The 22,081-nt window shown below is 48.7% G+C and overlaps 1 protein-coding gene across 1 annotated transcript in view; it reads right to left on the bottom strand.

Annotated features, from left to right (window-relative positions):
• The window catches only part of LOC126544123 (growth arrest-specific protein 2-like), a 266,338-nt gene that overhangs the window by 41,643 nt on the left and 202,614 nt on the right, over positions 1–22,081 (bottom strand). The window contains exons 5-7 of the mRNA XM_050191346.3: positions 7,827–7,968; positions 2,790–3,087; positions 1,467–1,788 (exon numbers count right to left, since the gene is read on the bottom strand). Coding sequence (XP_050047303.1) covers positions 1,467–1,788; positions 2,790–3,087; positions 7,827–7,968 — 762 coding nt within the window. The remainder of the gene's footprint in view (positions 1–1,466; positions 1,789–2,789; positions 3,088–7,826; positions 7,969–22,081) is intronic.

Consider the following 22,081-nt stretch of genomic DNA (forward strand, 5'->3'; position numbering starts at 1 on the left):
TCGAAGTCGCTTCGGATCCACGTCGCACTGCCACAACCTACGGTCGTCGGTCGGTTGATCGTGTCGTTGTCGGCCTACTTTTACAACACTGTCTTTCAGGAACACTGTCGCGCGCGTCGTGCGTCCAAAACACTCGGACGATCGTTGGTGCCGGCGTCTCCGCACGGTCGGCCATTACAGTCCTAGCAGCCAGAGGCTCCGCAGCCTCCGATTGGTTGACGCCTGCGAGGCGTCGCAGCCTCCCATTGGTGCACGCCGGCGCAGCTTCGCCGCGCGCCGGCAAACTTCTAGCATCGGCAGTAGACGTAATCGCTGCGCGACGTTCCGCTTCAGCGAGTTCCCGACCGACGCTTTGACGCATTTGACCCTTCGGCGCGCGCCGAAGCTTTCCAGCGCGTGCCAGTGGTTGGGGCTTAAGGGAACAGGAAAAACGCACATGCATTCTACGACACGCATGATCTGCACTGCGCATGCGTGGAACTCCTGCTCGCACCTCCTTTAAAGCTACCTTTAAAGGGGGACAGCTACCTGCTGTCCTCCTTTAAACAGCCGGTAGCTGGCACTGCTCAGTATGTTTCCTGTTACCTCGCTCATATAGCAAGACCAAACATAGCCGCCAAGTTCTTTTGTTGAACATACCTTAGTGGTACATGATGTCACCTTATATTGCTCTGTTCCGTGAAGTCCCAATAACGTCGATGACACCAGTGCCTGCACTTGGAGACTAACTTTAGTTTCAAATTAAAACTTGCGATAAGTTCTTCCTCACCTTCAAAGTCGCTAAGTGTGAAATTTACTAGACTATATTAGATTTGCTAATCCTTTTTCATTCATATAATCATCCTTATTGGCCTCATTCCATACCCCTTTATGCCCTGAGGCATTAACTCTCGCATAAAAAAGTAAGAAAGAATAAGTGCAATCTTCTGTTTTTCTTCAAGTGCAAGTAGGCCCACTGTAGTGACTCTGTAACTTCGACAGTAACGTGACTGAGTTCTCGGGGGCTGTTTCTCCCGCTAATATTTAGTAAAACATGACACTCGCGTACGATTCGAGCATGAAACTAAAACTGCAATAGGTACGTTCTAAGTTTCACCAAGCCTGAATGTCGAGGGCCATGCTTTGCCGCATTGCGGGTGCCGGAATTTCATGCATGCGCCGGTCCTTGTGGCTCCGATGCAATATTATGTATATATATCCGAAATTACCAAATCCCCATTCTCTCTCACCATGAAAATACGGTGAGGAAAGAAATAAGCGCACCGCATTATGCCATTCCTAAAGTGTAAGGTGCGTTACAATCCGAGCATGTCTTTACATTTCTTTTTTCATTTCTGGTCGCGAAAAGGTGTATGCGCCTGACCATCGCGGGCACCTTATAATCGAGTGAAATGTGGCAAGCGTCGGTGCTAGCTCCTTCAAGCTAAGCAACAAAATCTTTTGAGACCGCGTTCCTCGGCACCCACCTTCCGGTCCAGGTCCGAGGGGGCCTTCTTCTTGCTCTCGGCCTTCTTGGGGGCCTTGACCGGCTCGGGCGGCTGCGGCGGCGGCGGGCTCGGCGTGGACGAGGTGCCGTTGAGCGAGGAGCCGTCCAGGGAGTCCTCGGCGCCGCCCTCGTGGGGCAGGCCGGAGTCGCGACCGTCGTCGTCCTCGTCCTCCAGCCCGTTTTTGGTGCGCGAGGCACCGTTGACGGGCACGCCGTCTACCGCGTCGGCGATGGCCCCCGGAAGCTGGGGCTCCAGGGAAGTCTCGACGGCGCTGTCCGTGCCACCGTTCGACGTCGCAGACCTTAGAGCGAGTGAGCGAGCTAGAGGTCATTTCTACGCTGCTATGCGAGGAAGGGGGAAAAAAAGGGCTGCTCCAAATTAAGCCCACGAAGCCCAAAATCCATTTTCGCGGCCAGAAAATTTAAAAGGAGCTGCTCGCGTTTGCTGACTACCCGTACAAAAAGGCGAAAGAAAAAAGATACGAAAGAAGTGAATTAGCAAGAAAATATAAGTATATATAAGTATTTAACTAGTTTGTTTAACTTTTGGAAACTGAAAACTCGATCACGAGGCGCGCTGGTGTCAGCAAGCTAAAGCGAAATGCCAATGGTGTTTAATGCCCTAGCGCTAGGTCGCGGTATTACGGCACACGACGAGGGACCACAGAAGCGACACAGACGCTTCTGTGACGGAACAGCGAGCCTGTCGATGTCGCGACTGTGATCCCTCTCGTCTTTTTCTGTGCCACAGCACTGGTAATTACTCATGCGCCAAGTAGTCCAGCAACGTGTTTTATTGTACTTTATCACACCGAATTTGTGTGAGCCACAGAAAAACATCCGGGGAATACAGGCGCCCTCTTGCGAAAGCTTTCTTTCACAAATTTTAGAAATATCCGCCCTAGTTAGAAATCAGACCAAGTGCGTCCGTGGGTGCGCACAGTGTTGCAGAAGCGTGCAAGTGATCATAGCAGCACTAAGGTTCGAGCTGTGCGGGACTCGTCATGCGCAAGTGCGCATCCAATCTGAGGACGACTTAAGCCTCCAATTAATTTTAATTAATTATGGGGTTTTACGTGCCAAAACCACTTTCTGATTATGAGGCACGCCGTAGTGGAGGACTCCGGAAATTTCGACCACCTGGGGTTCTTTAACGTGCACCTAAATCTAAGTACACGGGTGTTTTCGCATTTCTCCCCCATCGAGACTTAAGCCTCCAGTACCCGATAACAGGCGGGTCGAAGTGCCACGCCACGGGGGGGTTACGCGACAGTCGATCGAGACGGCGTCGAGCTATCGTTACCCGTTCTGGTCGCCCGTGCTTGAGGCAACGTCGTCGTCCGACAGGCACGAGTGGGCCCGGGACAGCGCCGGCGACGAGCAGGCCGAGGACGACTCCTCGTCGTCGCCCACGGCGACGGCCTCGGCGCCCAGGACTTCCGGCACGTCGCCCTCCTCCTGCTGCTGCAGCAGCTGCTGCTCCTGCTCCTCGATCTCCTTCTCCAGCTGGACCAGGCCGGGAGGCTCGACGCCGAACCGCGACGCGATGCGGCCCAGCTCCAGCAGGCAGAGCACCACCGACCGCGGCTGGTTGTGAAGCACTGGCCGGTGGTCGGCAGATGCGCGTACAGACAAGGAGACACAAACACTCGCATTGACAAAAAGACAGGTCACCAGCCAAGTTGAAAGGGCCCCCTTTAGCAGGCCCCGTTACAAATCTTGGGTCATAGACCGGAAGCAGTAAAACAGCGTCCAAGAAGCGTTTTACGGAAATAATTTTCCAAATCCATTCGTTACTGGAGGAGACAGAACAGACTAACTGTCCAGTTACTATGCCGCCAGCAGGCGAGCGTCACGGCCAACGTTCCCAAGCGCTGTTCCTTCCCCGACCTCTCCTCATGCCGGAGCCGAGAGACGTACTGCGGCGTCACAGCCTTCCATCCTTTTTTCATTGTCTTCCTTTCTTTCCCCTTTTTTTCCCTTTCGGTCGTTGCGCTTTCTTCATTCAACTATTAGTTATGGCGAGTGACGGAACAGGCACTAGCAATAAATGTTGTGCCTGTGATTGCAACTCCCTGGCAGGAAGCGAGCTTCCGCGAGAGCGAAGGCGCGCGAGGCATGGTTTGAAACTTCGGCTGTAATACTTTAGTAGACAAAATTAAATTACGAGGTGCAAAAGATCACGATGTGATTAGGAGGCACGCCGTTGGGGGGGACTCCGGAAATTCGGACCACCTGGGGTTCTTTAACGTGCACTTAAACGCATAACGTGCACCTACCACGGGTGTTTTTGCATTTCGCCCCTATTGAAATGCGGAAGACGTGGCCGGGATTTTAGCAGACACGAACGTAAGCCCTTAATGTATACGCTACGCTTGTTTGTTTAAGATGGCCAAACCCTGCGAGGGGTCCTCTTATGGTCAACCGCAAAAAAAAAAAAGAAATAAATTAGCCATGTGTCAGAAGTCTAGTCAACAGCGGCGTCCGTTCAAAGTTTTGCGTTTAATATGCAAGTAGACACGGCAGGAAAGGCTCGTAAAAGTTGACATTTACGATATCGATATCGGGGAAGGGGAGGGGGGGTGCAGCACCGACATTGCTACAGGCCGGAAGTGACGCACAGCGCGGAAAGTTATGCTCTTCGGCACGACCTCCAAGATTGGGCGCTGCCGGCGGAGACCGGCCCAAGGCACGCTGGGACGTTCTGGAACCTACGTCATATCCGCTAAGCACGAGGTGCAGCCGTCGTCTGCTTAGATGCTACTCAAAGGCTGCTCACAAGCAAAAAAGATTATAACCAGCCCTGCAGCTTTGCGAAGATTCATTCCGTACTAAACTATACTAGTCAATTATGGCCAATCTTGCCAAAAAACGTAAGTTCTTTACACTTGTCCATCACTACACAAAACACCAAGTCAACAGCTTTTCAGTGATAAAGTATTCTTTCAAAACCAGATTTTAGTTCTATTGGCGGAAATAGGCAGATAAATTAAAAAAAAAACAAGAAAACTAAAAACCGACGCTTCAATTCCTAATTTCTGAATTTCGCTCCAAAATCTCACCGGCACGCTAATGTGGCGCCACGGATTAAGGAATATGAATATTTACCGGCATTTGGGCTATTTCGGCGAAGGAAAAATTAAATCTTGACAGACTGTGTTTTTGTTAGTTTGTTTTTGCTTTGGTAAAGAAAGGCCACACATTCATTCTAAAGAAAACTTTAGCTACACCGTGACAATAGGTGAGGTCACGACAAGTTGGCGAGTGATCTCCAGGGCCGTTTTGGCATACCCCTCTCGTTTTAGCATATTTTCTCTTTTATGCTTGCTCTAAAGTATGTGTGGCTCTCTTTTATTGTGGAATCTTATTTGCTAGCACAGCTAAACTTAGTTTTCTCTTTAGCGTTACTAAAGATAATTTTTGAAACATCGGCCAAAGAAATAGATAAAAGGATCCTAAAAAAGAAACAACACAAAAAGGTTGATGAGTGCATCGTAGCTGCCTGAACTTGAGGTTAACACGTGAAGCGAGGCCATAGAGAGACGGAGGGAAGGAGACAGTAAGATGTCGAAATTGGAAAGGAATTAATATAGAATGAAAAGGTACAATAAAGTAGATATGTAACAAGACGCACGCAAATGCACGAATATGACGAGGTTTTCAATAGTCCGCAAGCGAAGCACTTTTGCGTTTCTCTCTTACAGCGAGGAGACCCTCTCAATACCGTCAGCGTAGTCGCAAAATAAAGTGCCGCTCATTTAGGGCAAAGATGGCCGTCAAATATGTCTTCAAACTTCTTTGCCGCTTCATCAAAATGTATAAACAAAAACACTACGTTGAGGCACTCATTGACAAGCCGTGGACTGTATGTACTGTCGGTAAAAAAGAAGAAAGCAAAAAGCCATTGCCTTTTTTTCGCCTTGAACAACGTGCAGTCGATAGTCTGTGGGACAAAAAAAAAAAGAGAAATGCAACGGGAAACAAAAAGCAAAGGCTCAAGGAACCAGCTTGAGAACATTGCCAAGGAGGCGTTGTCAACTTGTCAGCACGCCCGAGCGTGGCACCCTGCGTCTACGTCAAGGAACACCTCGTTTTACGCGCTTGTCCTAAGACAGAGTAGAAGCTTCTTCTCCCTCTTTTTTTTTTAAGAAAAAGGGGTCATCTGTCACACCTGAGCCGGGCGAAGTAGACAAATTGTCCCTAATGGCGTTGGTGCGTCCGAAAACGTCCGGCAGTTACTCAGCGAAAGAACAAGAGCGTTGTGAGAAGCTGGAACCCGAATCCCAAGTGATGCTAATCTTAGCGCTCAAATTTACTTCCACGTTCCCGACTGTTCTTGCAAAGCGTCACTTAAGGCCCGGGGCTCGCTGGCATTTCACCCGCAGGGGTACCGTGGAAAACCGCGCTAAACTAAGCTGCTTGAAACAGCTTTCTGCCCTTTGTGGTTTATTAAGCGAGATCCAGGCAAAATAGGCCACTAAAAGGCCGGCCATCCTAAGCATCAAAAGTGAACTCTAACGACAAAGAAATGAAATAATTAAAGGGAGAGAGCTGGGGGAGCGAGTGTGGGGGTGATAAAGGCAGGCAAAATAGCATTGCTGCTAGCCTCGTAGGGAGGGAGCAAAAGAAAAAAAAAAAAGAAGAAGAAAGAAAGGAAAGGTCCTTTCGACGACTTGACGTCGCGTCTTAATTGGTACCTGACACGCGAGAATACTAAGACATTACACACCGCCTTGCAAAGTACATAAGCTTAAGGTAAGCGAACTGGGAAGTGCCATGCAAGGTCACGCAAATGTCGAGGCGCGGCACAGATTTCAAGACAGAAAAGAGAAATCGCTCCGCAATGCTGTCAATAACATTTCGGAATGCAATCCGAAGTATCTTCTTTTTTCATCTTTTCATTGTATTTTCAGCGTATGCTACAAGAACTGCATACTCTATCTGTCCTAGTTACTTCAAATGTTGTTTACGGACGCTTCTTGGTTGGATTGGAGCCCCTACGACGTCTGGCAGAGGCCAAAGTGAGCTAGGGTTTTGGAGTGATCACATTGCTGGATAATCAAACCACAGTTCGTTTTGCTAAGGTAATGAATAACCTTTGCTAGAAAGAACCGTGCATTTTCAGTGATGGCGAAGTAGTAATTTGGCGGCAGAACTGCGCACTGACTTCGCGGTGTAATTCCGAGAGTTCACCGAAACAGAGTAGTTGACAACGCCTGCGATTACCCCGACACCAACGGTGAAAATAAATCGACAAATTATTTTACTGAGCCGTAAAGTACGGGATCACTGTGCGGGATGCAACTAGAGCAAGAGGGTCAACCAAACTCATTCAAGTGACTTGACTTTTATATATTGGTTGTACTCGCCTTGTTCGCATGAGTTCAACTTAAGTTATATTGTGTTTTCATGTAATTGCTCTACTTCTCTGATCTTCACTGCATGCATTGCTACGTAATAAAGAGTATGCGGTGTCATTTAAAATCACGAACATCTCCAAAACATCATATTTAAGAAATAGAGGGGGAAAAAAAATAAGACACCGACTAGCATGTGAAATGTCTTGGCAGCGGCCAAATGGAAGGAAGGCACATCATGTCAGAAAGGTTACGCTTCTCGTGAACCGTTGCATTTTGCGTGTCGCCTCAAGTGGCTATGATCGACGGTTTGGTACTGCCTTGCCTTGAGCATGCATGGATTAGTTGATGTGACTGCCTTCTTTTTCTCCTGCCTCAGTGACCACCATTTCGGCATGTATTGTCTCTTTTTTCTCAGTCGTTAGCGAAAGCCAACTTTACCGTGCATGAATTCAATAGAGACTTTTAGCTTGTACGCTATTCCGGTAAACGGGAGCGGTTTGGGCGGATTACCGGATGGTCGGGGCGTAAACGTGAGCGGTGAAGCCGCCTGGTGTTGCAGAGCTCAACCAGACAAACGCATGGCTAAAACTACAGTAACTCACCATATCCTGCTTCGCCACCCGTGCAAATTTTTGGCAGCGGCGTAATTGTGAACACGATTACGCCACTGTCGAAAATTTACGCCAGCAGCTAAGCAGAATATAGTAATTAGCTCTGTGTTTGTGTGGTTGAGCTTTGCGCCACCAGCTGGCGCCACCAATCTGGCCGCTCACGTTGGCGCCCCCGCTAAACCGGAAAACCGCCCGCGCTTGCCCGAATACCGGACACGCTAAAAGTCTCTAATGTCTCCAGCAGTGCTTGAAATCGCCGACGGAAGCCCGCAGTTTACGAACGTACGTCTTGCCCGGTCGTTTTTTCGTTTTTCATATTTCCTAACTCGGTGAAGCGACGAGGCAAATGAAAGGAAAGCGCGCGCTCACCCAGTCCGTCCGACTCGAACATGACGGACTCGTTGACGCCGAACTTTCGGCACCACCGCAGGAAGTTGTCGACGTTGTCCCGCGCGAAGAACGTGCCGGACTTTGCATTCTCCCAGCACTTGAACTCGAAGCTGGGCACCACCTGTACCAACGAAAGCACGCACGAGAAGGGACTAAAAAAGAAATAAGTTCGATGCAATATGTGGCAACGTAAACAGTTCTCATTTTGTCTGATTGCTTGATAGACGGATTGATTGATTGGCTGATTATCGATCTGGTCGTACGTCTCAAAGCGACACACGGTACTGCGAATGACGGCGTCATGGTGAAATTAACCTTCACCATCAGGGGGTTTTCAGCAGGAGAAACTCGGGCGAAATATGGCACTCCTGGAAATGGCAGGGAATTGATTTTAATTTTATTAATAGGTTACAGCAATAATGAAAACGTGTAAAAAATGCATTTTTATCCCTAGATCGAGGCTATATGGTATCCACGTGAAGCAGGAATGTACGTATAAAGGTAGGCACAGTCAATACTAAGCAGCTAGCTTTATGTGACGCATTGCAAAGAATGCAATGAGAAAAAATATTGCCAATGCAGAATGCGTAGTAGAGGTATTACACAAATATGGAACATTTGCAAGTAAATAGCGCGTACATCCCTAAAAGCCTGTGACGAGTGAAACTTTAAACTGAGGAAAGGTCCAGATATTACAGCTTCAGTAACCTCTGAAATAGCAAAGCACCTGCAATGAAAGCTAAGGAGGAGTAGGAGGAGGAGGAAGCAACTTATTTCGTCCATCTGGTTTACTGAGAGGTATCTACCAGGCTATGCCTTACAGCCCCCTCCTCGGCTCTTTCGGTGGCCCGAAGCTGAACCTGCAGGCTCGGGTGCAGGAGTATTGCTTCCCATGCCTCAGAACACGGGGCGGCCAGGAAATCAGTGTGTGTGTGGGAGGGGGGTCTACCCTGCAGTTCCAGAGAACATGATCTAGAGAGGCTATGGACCCAAAGAACGAGCAGCGTAGGTCTATCAAGTCAAGGTAAAAGTGTGTGTATACATTTGCGGCTTGGGAAAGGGGTGCGTTTGGCGTCGACGCCAGGTGACTTCTTGTCCCTTGGTGAGCTCGGGATGACGGTAGGGGTTTTGGCTGTCTTGCGAGGCGGTAGTGTTGCGCAAGATCGTGGTATGCGGTCAATGGCTCGCCGATCAGGTCCCCCGGGGTCAGAGACAGGACCCACCGCTCCGTCTGACAAATCCTCGAGCACACTGGTGGGCCGCCTCGTTCCCCGGGTTCCCTCCTTGAGCCGGGACCCATATCAATTCAATTGGCTTGGGTTCTTCACTACATTGTTATTTGGTGGAGAGTAAGGGGTGCAGCATTCGCAGCGTGTTTGGGGCCACAATTACTCGTGAAAAGTTGGATATGGCGGTCTTCGAGTCCCTGATTATGGCGGTAAATCTGCCTCCGCCGAGTTGAGGGCACGGACAGAACCGGCCGTCCTGATTGTTGTTGTTCGGGGCGCAGATCGGTTGTTGTTGTCGACGCTGCTCAATATCACTTGTCAAGTAACAAGTATGCAGTCAGCGTAATTACCTTTCCCAAAATCAACAATGAAACACGGGAAAGGAGGTGAAATAGCAGAAGGTGGCGGCGGGAAGTTCTAGCAGGAACAAAATAAGGGAAGCGAGATAACGGGGAGAAAAAAACACTCGAAATTAGGCATGTTTTGCAGGTGCAAGCGGAGAGCTGCGACTGCCACGAATGTGAGAAAGACACTCACGTGATTCGGAAGCGGCATTAGCTTCGAATTAATGCTAACCATGACCTTGGAAGGCGTGCCTCTAGAAAACACAAGGTATCCGGATAGATAATGAGTGGTGTTCTTTTTTCTTTTTTTTTAGCGGGCCGGAACAAGGTGCGGAAATTTTGAAGCAGGAAACAGACCCGTCACAGCTTCGTTTTCACGCCAAACGACACACCTACAAATGCGATACAAGTTCAGAAACAAATTGCGACATGGAGGTTGTTAGGAAAATACCGAGCTGGTCGATATCGATGAGAAAAAAAAAAAACGATAACATAAAAACGACGAAGACAGCGTAACTTGCCGCCATCTTCGGTCTGGCCGCATCGCAGCACATCGCATCAGAAACATCAAGCATTCGCTATTGGTTCAGATTCAACAGCTCAACACTATATGAAAAGATTGTACTTTTCGAAAATTGCGCCACATAACTTCTAAAGGTAACTAGCACTTTTTACTTTGAATAATGGCACAATATCCAACGAAGCTTGAATTTAACTTCAGGCCTTAAGTTGACACCCGCTGATCTATAAAATGTGAGAAACGCGATTCTATGAAAACTACTACATTTGCGTAGAGTGTGGGCTCGCTTAGGTGCGAAAAACGGCGAGGTAACGATGCGTGTTGGGATCGCGAGAACGAACGCACTTACTCGCAACAGGAAAGAGAGAGAGAGAGAGAGAGAGAGAGAGAGAGACGGTACAGCAGATGCTCCCAAGGAAGAGAGCCCAGGAATAGCGAGACGCGAAGCCAGCAGCAAGAAACGCCGGCAACCGCGCGCTATGCCCACAGATCCGTTATATTTAACCCCACACGCGACAGCACGCGCTGAAAGCAAGAGACGCACACGCGGTCGCTGCAGCTAAAAACAAAACGAGAAAGCAGCAGCACGAACGCTACGAGCCCACGTCGTAGACAGCGACCAGCAGGAAGCCGCGGGACGAAGCGCGCGAGTCGGAAGAGAGAAAAAAGAAGGCGGCGGCCTTGCGGTAGTTGGGCACGAAGCAAAAGTGGCGGCGATCAGATGACACTGCCGCCCGTCGCTTCCGTGCCGCGGGGACGCTTATTATGGAGACGCGCGCGTAAGGCCTTGCGCGTTCCACGGCCTTGAGCCCTATTCCTTGCCGAGTCGGCGAGGTCTAAGAGGGCCCACGCGCGGGGTTCAAGCTGCGACTACGTGGCAGGGTTGGTTACAACCTCGGAGACACCAAAGCCAAACTGCGGGAGGGGGGAGAGCAAACGGCGTGCAGTTGGAAACGAGTCACCGCTGCTCAGTAGTATACGGAAACGTGAGAGGAAGGTAAGACAACAAACAAGCAGAAACAACTGCGTTAAGCTAGGTACAGCACAAACGAGAAGAGAAACCCGAGTGGATCGATTTTTTTTTTTTTTTGGTTAGGCACCACCACACGAAGCCAACAGACCACAACGTCAGTGAAATCATAGGTGATAAGGTAAAGCGAAATGAAAGTGAACGAAAAAAGAAAAAAAAAACTATTCGCCACCGTTGGGTGATGGTCTTGTATAATATTAACCTCATCCCACGCCCAGAAGCAATGAAAAAGAGAATCTTAGCGCGGGCTAATCAAATGATCGATCGAATTGCTTCCAACAGCGGTAAAGAGCGCTCTATTCCTTGATACGCTACGATATGTGATTTTAGGAAGGAAATCCCTTACCCAGCACTCCTGGAACACTTCGAGAGTTACACACAGCCACCTAAAGGGCCCATTAAAACTTCTGGACAACGCTTAAGACGCTTAATTACGCGATAGTAGCGCCCTAATTAGGCCTTGCCGGGCTAAGTGTATCCGCTCAGCGCAGGCGAAAAGCGATTGGCCATTGCGATGCTTCCACTTGTGCTTGTACCTACGACGGAGAAACAAAAGAAAATTGAAAAAAAAAAACGCGATATTTAGAATACAAGTCGGCGAAGGGCAGTTAAAGAAGAAAAAAAAGAAAGGCTACACTTGAAAACGAAAACAGTAGGAAACCGGCCGAATCCGAAACCAGGCTTGGTTGTCTTCCGCGCGGGGAACGGCGCACGTATCCGCACTCTCCATCTAACGGATCGCGCGGGGGCGAGGCCAGCGACCTCTGGAGACCCCGGGCGGCGGGAATAAAAACGTACCCGCGAGGAGGACGAAGGAGATGAGTAGCTAGCGGCTCGGAGAACCGAAAGCGGTGGAAGGACTGGGTGAGAGTGGGGCGTCTGCAGCAACGCGTGAACGACAAGAGACCCGCTCGGTTGCTCGCGTAGTCCGTCCCGTTACCCACACGATGACGACGTCAAGTAGGGGAGAGAGAGAAAGGTCCCGCCGTTCGCCCCCACAACACAAACACACACATGCGCGCGCACGGTACTGCTCCCACTTCGTCCCTGCCCCACAACCGCACTCCACTACGACTTTCTAGGGGGCGTCTGTCTCGGCCGGTAACGGTGCAACGTTACGGACAGTCTGGCATAGACTGTCCGGGCTGTATTAGAGGAGTCACGAACGTGGACAACAGAGTTGGTTCGCGAGCTTTATTAGCGCGTGACGAATGCCCGTGTGAGATAAGGCCACAGGGAATATAGTTGTCAATCTTGTTGTTATGGCAAATATGTTGAGCGCAACTGCCCTAACCATGTATAAACATAAAATAATTAAAGGGACACTAAAGGCAAGCACTAAGTAGATGTGGACTGTTAGAATACAACTCCAGAAACCTCGCTGCGCTTGTTTCGTGCCAAAAAGAAAAGAAAAGAAACACTGTTTAGGACAAATTTGCATCTGGAGGGTCTGCATACCTTCAGCGCAATTCAAATCGACCGCTCCCAGAGCGCGCGCAGTGGTGACGTTGCACACGCCATCGCCGCCATTTTACGGCCGTATGTGAGTAAAACGGCGCTCGATAGATGGCGCTACGGTTTCCTAAGCAAAAAGCAAACGTTGGAATCGCCGCTGAAGCTGCTCTTGGTCATGCGGCGTGGACAGTTCGGGAAGCCCGTGACATCATATGGACGTGGCATTCTCTGCTAGTTGCAGTTTGCCCGAGTTTCGCGAGCCACAAAAACCAGCGCAGCACTAAGTGATATCGGAACTACTAAAACGCGAAAGTGCGGGCAGCGGAAAGTGCACAAAACGAAACCTTTCGGCCATCTGCGTCGTTGTCGAGGGTAACGTCAATGAGTTCCTTCTGCTAAAAAAAAATAATAATAATATAGAACTGGACAAGTACAATTTTCTTCCGTCTTATAGTGCAATACAATGATAAGTTTATTACGAGTGGTCGAGTACCAGTGACGGAAGTATAATGAGTAGTAGTAGTAGTAGTAGTAGTAGTAGTAGTAGTAGTAGTAGTAGTAGTAGTAGTAGTAGTAGTAGTAGTAGTAAACTTTACATAGAGAAGAAATTTGTACGATGAACTCGATCCATCACTTAACTATGCAAAGTTTGTCACTGAACGACGTACACTCCACACTGCGATCTCTGAGAAAGTTGACCAAGCACAGTGCAGCAGTAAGCGGAAAATCTCTTTTCGAACATTTGGTGCGAAATATGCAGGTCCCTGGATAAAGCACCTTTTTGACAGGTTACGTGGCCCCATTGGCCCCGTGAAGGAAGTAGGGTAGTTGAACAATCAGGACAGAATTAGGCGAAGCTCGCATATATAGTCTAGTTTCACATATCGGGTGCATGCCTTCTGTCATTCATTCTAGCGTTGCATCGAGACTTCCTGAAATTTAGCGGCTCTGCAAAGACAGGGTGAAAGAGAAACATACGGCGAGAAACGAATAAAAGTAAGTTATTTCGTGACTGGCCACTTGCCAGCGACTCCTGCATGGTTATACTATCGTGATTGGGCGTCGCAATAGTTAGAAGAAGCTAAATCTGCACCGTGCAAAGGAAAGCAACACACCACGCCAAATACTCACGTCTATTTCGATCTTCCTCAACAAAAATAAAAGCAAGAAAAAAGAAAGAAAACGAGACAACTTTAAGAAGAAGGCACAGAGAGAAGTGTCGTCTGCTCCTCTCTACAAGATGGCCCAGCGCAATGCGCAGTACACGTGACATCCGCGCATGTGGACCACATGAACGCGATCTCTGCTCCTACAGGTAAAGTCAATTCTACACGGAATGTTGAAGCAGTGAGCTTTAGGGCACAGGCCGGGGAAGAGCCATTGCCAGATGTCGAGTGAACGCAAGAGCAAGACGGAGACAGACCGGAGGGGGGGGAGGGAGGGGGACGCACCACACACGCTGTACACAGATAGATACATGTATACGACCCCGCCACCCTTACCCCCTCTCTCGGAGGGCGCTTCGTTTTCCGGAAACCGCCGAGAATGCGACATCAGCGGCGCATACAGAAATCTGGTGCCGAAGGAACTCGACAAAACACAGAACGGCGGCCTCTCGCCGGAAATGTTAGAAAGGGGGCTACTTTGAGAAGCAGCTCTCAAAAAGAAAAAAAAAAAAGGCAGCGCAAGCAGACGCGGACAAGGACACAGGGTAAAAGATAGGCGATAGAATTCCAACTAATGGTTTGTTGAAAAATCGCCCCACTTGAATACGAGCACGTGGCCTGCAAAGATCTCCCCTATAGACTTATAGCTTGTCCCTGTACGTCATTACCGTTCACGGAATGCTGGATTACGGGAGTCATGAACGTGGGCACAAGGATGGTGGCGCCATCTCGTGGCGCAGAAATTAACCACAAAGGATACAAGAGTTATTGTTGCAGCAACTGACCGCATTCCGCCTACCTACTGGTGTAAAGCGTCGCAAGTGATGCAACCGACAACATGCAGTTCCTTTTGTTTTATTTCTTCGGCGAGAAGGCCAAAGTAGCGCAGCAACGTTTCACGTGTCTTTGGGCAAAGAGTCACAAGGTGTCGGTACCTAAGTTGTTATTACCGTTCACATTGAATCCAGCATATATATATATATATATATATATATATATATATATATTATATATATATATTATATATATATATATATATATATATTGAATGAATTTGGCGAAGGAAAAGCGGTTAGATACGAGCGTAGATGCTGGAAAGTGCACGAACTATCCTGGGAATGCTAGTCGCATTAAAATATAGAAAGCGCGATGACCAACAACAATTATTATGAAATACGGAACCTTGTACGACATAGCAGCTAAATATTAAGTGTTCTGTCAGTACTGCAGCTTGTAGAGAAAGAGAGAGAAGGATGTTTATTGCAATGTAGGGAATTCTGCCGACGTATATGCAGGCGCCCACATGATACTCCGCGTATGGAACGGCTCGTTGCAGAACAACGCCCGCCTCTATCTAACTCAAAGCGAAACAAAAAAAGAATCCGCAAAGGATCTGCGGAAACAGGTTGTCTAGCTTCAAGTGTTTGAAACTATAAATTAAAAATCATGAGCCATTCTACTCGGTGAGGGTGGTTTACCAGCGAAGCTGTTTAGCACAAGTAAATTTTTCTCGTCATAATGACGGCAGTTGCCTTCAGGCACATCACACACTACGGATTGGTTGCCTGATGTGGTCTTTTCTAGCACTACGACGACAATGATTATTTAAACGAGCCTGTTGTGAGTGGCTGTGCACATGCCAGACCAATTGCTAAGAGACACTCTCAAAAGAGAACATATAGAATAATTTCCTGATAACAATGTTCATAGCATAGCGCCGATTCGGAGTTTGTTACTTTAAGTTGTTACTTCGAACGCTCGGTAGTCGCTCGGAACCAGTTTGTAGAGGAATTGAAGGAACGCTTTTACTTTCCAAGGACCCTTGAATCTCCGTTTCTAAATTCGAGTGTTATTCAAGGATTTCAAGGAGGTGTACGAACCCGGCTCCGGTTCTGTTTTGTCGTTGTTGCGGTACCGAAGAGCTAACGAAGAGATCAAAAGCGACGACACGCGGTTGCTCGAGGCGCCCCGTCTCTCTCCTACATGCCTGTCAATATAAAGTGCCCGCCTCGCAAGAGAGAGAAAACCTCCCAATTAAGAGAGCACTTCCCCCTTCGCCATATGGCCAGGCCGCGCCGCACGCTCTACGCAAACAACCAGACGGCAGTGTGCATAACTAACACATCGTCCGTCTCGCAAAAGTCAACGTCCGCAAAAAAAGAAAAGAGCAAGGACCCTCGAGCCGGGAAAAGCCTAACGAGGGAACAACGGACGACGAAGGAGCGGAGAACGCGGTAGTAGTCGACGCCGTGGGCGCCAATCCTGGGCCCCGCGTGGCCGACTCCCCCCTCCCCCAACTCTCTGGGAGCACCCGGAGAAACCATCCGGGTTGGGGGCCACGGGGATGCCAGACCGCGTGTCCCGAGCCGGAGAGAAAGAAGTGGGGAGAGAGGAGGTTGTACAAGGGGGCCGTTATGGGCTCGAAGGGAGAAGAGGTGCGCGTGTTTATAAACAGCTAGACGGATGACGGAGTCGAGACTGGGCCGCAGCCATCTGGGAGACGACGGAGGAGAGAGAAAGAAAAAGTTTGGGGGACGGGGGTCGGAAAAGCGTGTCTGGCATCGTCGTCATCGTTAAGGCGCCCGAAGCTGCGCGTCAAATGGAGAACCGCTGCTGCCAGCGAAGCAGCTGCCGGGGCGCGTAGAGTAATGCGAACGGGGCATCGCAGGAAAGTCGCGTGGCTACCAGCTGGTGCTGTCCGTTACAGTCCGCAGCACCGGGAAAGGCGATGGAAGGCGGCGACCGGAGATAGCCTTGGAGGCCCAGCTCCCTCTGGTCCCAGGCGCTTATAGAGCGCCTTTTCGTTTATAATTAGACGCTTATGCGGCTTTAATGATACGGGACACTGGCGCTCACAAGTATCCCTTTCATTCTTCATATGCCGTCGTGGTATAGCACACCAGTTCTGCTACATTGTAATATTTCGCGGCCGCTAAATCATGATATATGCAGACAAAACAATAAATAAGGAAATAAATAGTTTTCTCAGTGCTGAATTTATTCCTTGTAACAATCTTCGCCTTCATATAACCAAAACTTCCACGATTCATTAAAAACAAATATCAACAGTTCTCTGTTTTTCTTCATTTTAGTTTTCTTCTTTCCTACAATCTAGTATTCTAGTGTGCAGCGACATTGTACCGTACGTGTCTCTGTTCTTCCAAGTGTAAATATTGAATTGATTGACACTAGCCGTTGGCTATGGATTCAGATGTTTGCATAGAGTTCCCTATGATTCTTCTTTTTTTTTTTTTTTCCAATTCGACGAGCATAACGATCCAATGCGACGAGGGCGCGCCACACAATGGGCGACCGCCGCGCGTTTACTATATACACGCCACATGTTCTACGGCAGCTGGCATGCGCTGTCACACCCTCTGCACCGGTTGGTACTTCAAGCGAATGCTGGCCGGTTGTCGCGCGTTCCCGGTTTTGTCACACAAAAGGCTGGATGTCAGCTTCTGGAGACAGGTCTGTTTCAGGAGCTCAGAAGCCACGTAGATAGAAATTTTCGCTTACTAAAACTGCACGACTTTCTTCTTTTATACGCAACAGACCTCATCAGGTGCGGTGCTAAAAAAAAAAAAAAAGAAATGTATCCGCTCCCACCTACTTATAGGCAAGAACTCCGACCTAAATATTCCTCTTAAGTAATACACACATTGTGAGCACAACAGGTATATGTAGACAACGGGCTTCCCCTGTTGGGCAAACAAAGGTGGGGTGGAGGGGGGGGGGGGCGTAAGCAGCATATTCACGACATCTCTATGAGGAAATGAGGCGCTCCCATTCCCAATAACGTCCGCTACACAATTCAAGTGATTAGGTGGTTAAATCATGATACTCCTCGCATTCACTCGGTAACAGCGTCAACATGTCAACTAGTAATGTTAGTCTTCTTCTGTGTGATCTCCATATAGGCGTTAAAGAAATAAAATTCAATTCTTGGGTTATACGCAACATAACCACAATATGATTATGAGGCAGGTAGCATAGCTGGGGAGTCCGTATTAATTTTGACCACCTGGGCTTTTTTAAAGTGCACCCAATGCACGGTACTAAGGTGCTCTGACATAGCACCCCCCCCCGCCCCCATCGAAGTACGGCCACCACTGCCGGGATTTGATCGCGTAACCTCGGGCTTAGCTGAACAACCATAAAGGCATTCAGAATAACCTAAAGAAGAGTGTTAATCATTTCTTCAGTAATTACCACTTTTTTGCAAATAGCTTATAACTGATGATTGAAGGATACCGAGACATTTCTAAGGAGCAGCGTAAGCAATGGTAGCACAGCGTCCATCAACAGCGTAGCTGAAGACACGACTAAACGACATTCATTTTTTTCTCGCACAAAAGAAAGGCGCGTACTAAAGCACCAAGAATGTTTCCGATTTGCGAGAACTATTCCACTCCTCGATGTCGTGGATGCACGGTTTCACAATGTCACTCCGCAGAATTCGATTTGTGCATACGAGAGTGGCCTGTGTGGGACGCATTCGTTTGTAAGAACAAAAGAACACGGTCAAAAAGTGATGACTTATACCAAACAAAGTGCATTAACGGAAAGACTATTCGGACTGAAAAGAAAGAAGCAGGCTTAAAGATCAACAAACAGCGGTTGCATGGATCGATCGGTATCATTCCCATACACGTAAAAGCCAATATTAAGAACAAAGAAGCCAAGTCAGCGCCACAAAGCGCGCTCCAGCACAGACGCTCGAAAAATGAAAGGAGAAACAAGCGAGAAAGCCAAGGTCACAGAGAGCAAAAAAAAAATGGCGGCACTCCACGCCGGTCTTATCGGGATGCCACGTGGTGCGGCTGCTCGGCCACGCCCATCTGGTGCAGCTGCGGCGTACCGAATCTGCCTTTCCTCATACGCGAAACCATCGCTAGTTTCAGGAACAGCCCGCGAAAGTGCGGGCGCGCGCACACACACGCACATATATATTATTGTTTGTTTACGACCGCACTTCCCCCCACCCTTCTAGGACTTGCCTTCTTTCGTCGTGTCGTGTGTCCGTTCCCGGCCCATACATTTCCACGCGACGGCTTCAATGCTTTCGCGGTATTCCGGCAAAGCGAAGCTTCTCTCAGTTGCCCCTGCCCTCTCGACCCCGCCCCCCCGACCTTTTTTTTTTTGACTTCTGAAACCCAGAGCAAGCAGGCGTGTTTCTCTTCCGCCAAAAAAACGGAGCCATGTAGGGGCGTCTGGGAAATTTTAAGTCACCTCCTTATCACAGCATTCTCGTTCTGCCCCATAGCTTTCCTCTTTCTTTCTTTTTTGTTTAACTTCCTGCGCATCGCGGTATAGAGGGTGTTTTGCTATTACGTGTGCTGCCTTACGTCGTTGCGGTATGGCTGAGGAGGCCCGAGTACTTTGCGAGCACAGATATCCATATATCGCCGAAGTTTACGTAAGGTTGATTTATACCTTCGCCCCCTGCGGTGTTTGCACAGGCGCTAGCAGCTTCCAGGAGTGCTCCAAAGCATTTCCTTCTGTTCTGCTCCCCTAACGGCGGTTTGTAGAATATATCTTTGCATTATCCAATGTAGCGGGCGGATACTCCGGAATGGGCCAGTCAACGGCTCTAAATCAAGTCTAGGGAAACGAAAATGTACCGCTACGCGGGATTGTTCCCTGAAATGATACAGTATACCACGACGAAGGAAAGAAAAAAAAATGAAGCGAAAAACGAGAGCCGTATCGAAGTTAAAAAACAAAGCAACAACCTTTAAAGCCACGAAATTCCCCTTTTGTCATCGGGTTATGGCTAGGCGTAAAAGACATATTTCTTTCGTGGAGTAATGGGGGGATCGCGTGGTTTTCTACACGAAGGCACAAAAAGAAGGGTTTGTCGATGACAAATCACGCAGAACGTTGAGACAGCCGTACAGAACTCGGTTCAATTTTTATGTGTTCTTTGCGGCGCCACGGGGACATCAGTACCCAGCATTTGTTGCGCTTTGTATACAGCAATAACTTCTTTTTCGTAAAAAGGGGCGCAAGCAAATTCTTTTTCAGTCTTCATACTCTTAAGGTGCAATGATTTTTTATTATAATTAATGCAAATCGTTTAAGCATCAGCAAGAGCACGCCAGCTATATTCACGGAGACCGCACCAATGGCCACCATTGGTGACCAAGGATCGACTGGGCTCTGCAGATGAGCACAAAGAGGGCGTGACCTCAATATGAAACGAGCCGGGATTAGAGCCGCTCGCGCAGCTGGTACTTGAGTGCTTTCCCATCCGGCGAGTCTGAGCGATTAAGCGGCGCCAAATAAAACACTGAACAAAGGAGCTCTGCGTAAGGAGTAGAACTGACACTTAATTTCCAAGTTGTTCAATCGGAAAAACACCGCGACTGAACAGCAGACGAGTTCAGCGTTCTGCTCTTGCTCAGCAATGTTGGCAACACCGAACTGAAGATAAAAAAAATGGGGAAAAAAGAAAGGAATAGGCTCCCGGCAACTCCGACAGTAAGGTTTTTGTCCAGACAGGTCGAGTCTACAAACGAGTCACATTGCTCGCGCGTGAACGCATGAATGAAAGCACAGAAGCCAGGACTCCAGCAACCGAAAGCTATAAGCAATGGCGAGACAGTCGCAAGGACGCGTTTTCCTAACTGCAAAAAGCAGTCACGTGATGCCTGTCACGGACTGATCTATCAGCAACGTACTGCTCTTTCTTCTAGTCTGCTGATTCCGAACAGAAAGCTTCACTCGCAACCAATTTTCCTTTCTTTGTTTTTCTTTTTTACACCGCGATCAATTGCTTAAGCCCACGTATCCAAAATAACGCAAGCACCCTCACTGACGGACCTGCCTGTCTTGCTGAACACCAAGGAAGGGAGCGAGCTGGACTGCACGGAACGGATTTCTAGGCTAGCCAGCGATTCATCGGTGAAACAGATTTTATGCACCCCGATCACAAAAAGATTTTTTTTTTTTTTTTTTAACGGAAGTACTTGTTTTCACAGCGGAAAACGAGGAGGGAACAGCGCCAAGCCAGATGTTCTTATATCGCTCGACGGCGAACGTAAGTGACGGCGACTTGGACCCTTTGCTGGGACGACAAGCACAGGGCTCCGAGGACCCGATGCCGGTCGTAAAGACGGCGACGTACGACGCGGCCACGTCGACGTCATGCGAGCGCGTCTTCTCTGCTGCTGGCTTGACTGCTAATAAGCGAGGCTACTGTTTACTGCCAGAGTATTCTTTGTCTTCAAATGTATGCAAGCGAGAAATCACTGGCTTCGAACATTTTTTTTACTGGTGCAGCTAAATTCACACATGATGATGATATGTGGTGTTTAATGGCGCAAGGGCCAGGTTTGGCCAAAGAGCGCCATGACAAGTGTTAATGTTGATTTATTATGGAAGATGTGACTTGGCTGTAAAGTGGCCTAAAAATAGTCGCTGTAAACTGCGTAAAATCTACGTGCTATAAAATTATGGCGATGATTTATGAAGAAAACTATGACCATTAAAATCCATCGTAGGAGAATGATGCAAAATGGAAAATGTATAAGATAGTAAAATTACTTGGAGCACTGCTGCCTCGCCAGAGCCCTTGAAACACAAGGGCCTAGAGGCGCGTGCTACACGAAAGAGCTATCACAGCGGTATCCTCTGAAGAGAGGACCCGCTACGAACATGTGGGGCTAAGAACATGCAAGACATCTTTCAGGAAGCCCAGGACTGCGCTGGAGTCAAACAGCGGTTCTGGGCCGAGTAACATTACTGGATGAAGGGGGATGTGCTGGCGGTATGCTAATGGAAAATGTTTCTTTCTTTCAGATTCGGCTGCCCGACACTCCAGAAGGACGTGGAGGACGGTCAGCCTCTCCCCGCATCTACCACAGGTTGGAGGCTCGTTTCCGGTGAGTAAAAAGTTATGTGTGCCAAATGTGTGTCCTATTCTTAGACGACAGAATAGGACATCTGTCCGGCGTGATTTTGTTACGGAAGGCCAGAGTCCTAACTGTGGCTTTATTAGGTGGAGCTTATTATCTTTTTCCGCGTCCCACATGCGTTGCCAGTGGGCACGCAGCCGCCTTCGCAAGAAAGGCCTCAGATCTGTGACAGGCACCTCAGCGGTAGGGTTAACGGCTTGCGATGCTATAGACGTAGCCATCTCGTCCGCCAGAACGTTGCCCTCGACGCTCCTATGGCCAGGCACCCAGCATATAATGATATGCTGGTTAGATATGTACGCTCTACACAAGACGGAATATAGTTTATTAAGTACTGGATTTTTGTGTCTATAGGGTGACATCAAGGCCTTCACGACGCTTAGGGAGTCCGTATATATAATTGATTTCTGGAGTTGTGATTTATTTATATGCTTTACGGCCGACAGCAGTGCGTAGGCCTCAGCCGTAAAGATACTAGTTTCCGGGTGCAGTGCGTCGGATTCCGAGAAGGATGGGCCGACGGCTGCATAGGATACCCCGTCGTGTGACTTAGATGCGTCTGTGTAGAACT

This window comes from Dermacentor andersoni, chromosome 10 (assembly GCF_023375885.2).
Source record: "Dermacentor andersoni chromosome 10, qqDerAnde1_hic_scaffold, whole genome shotgun sequence".
NCBI classification, from domain to species: Eukaryota; Metazoa; Arthropoda; class Arachnida; order Ixodida; family Ixodidae; genus Dermacentor; species Dermacentor andersoni.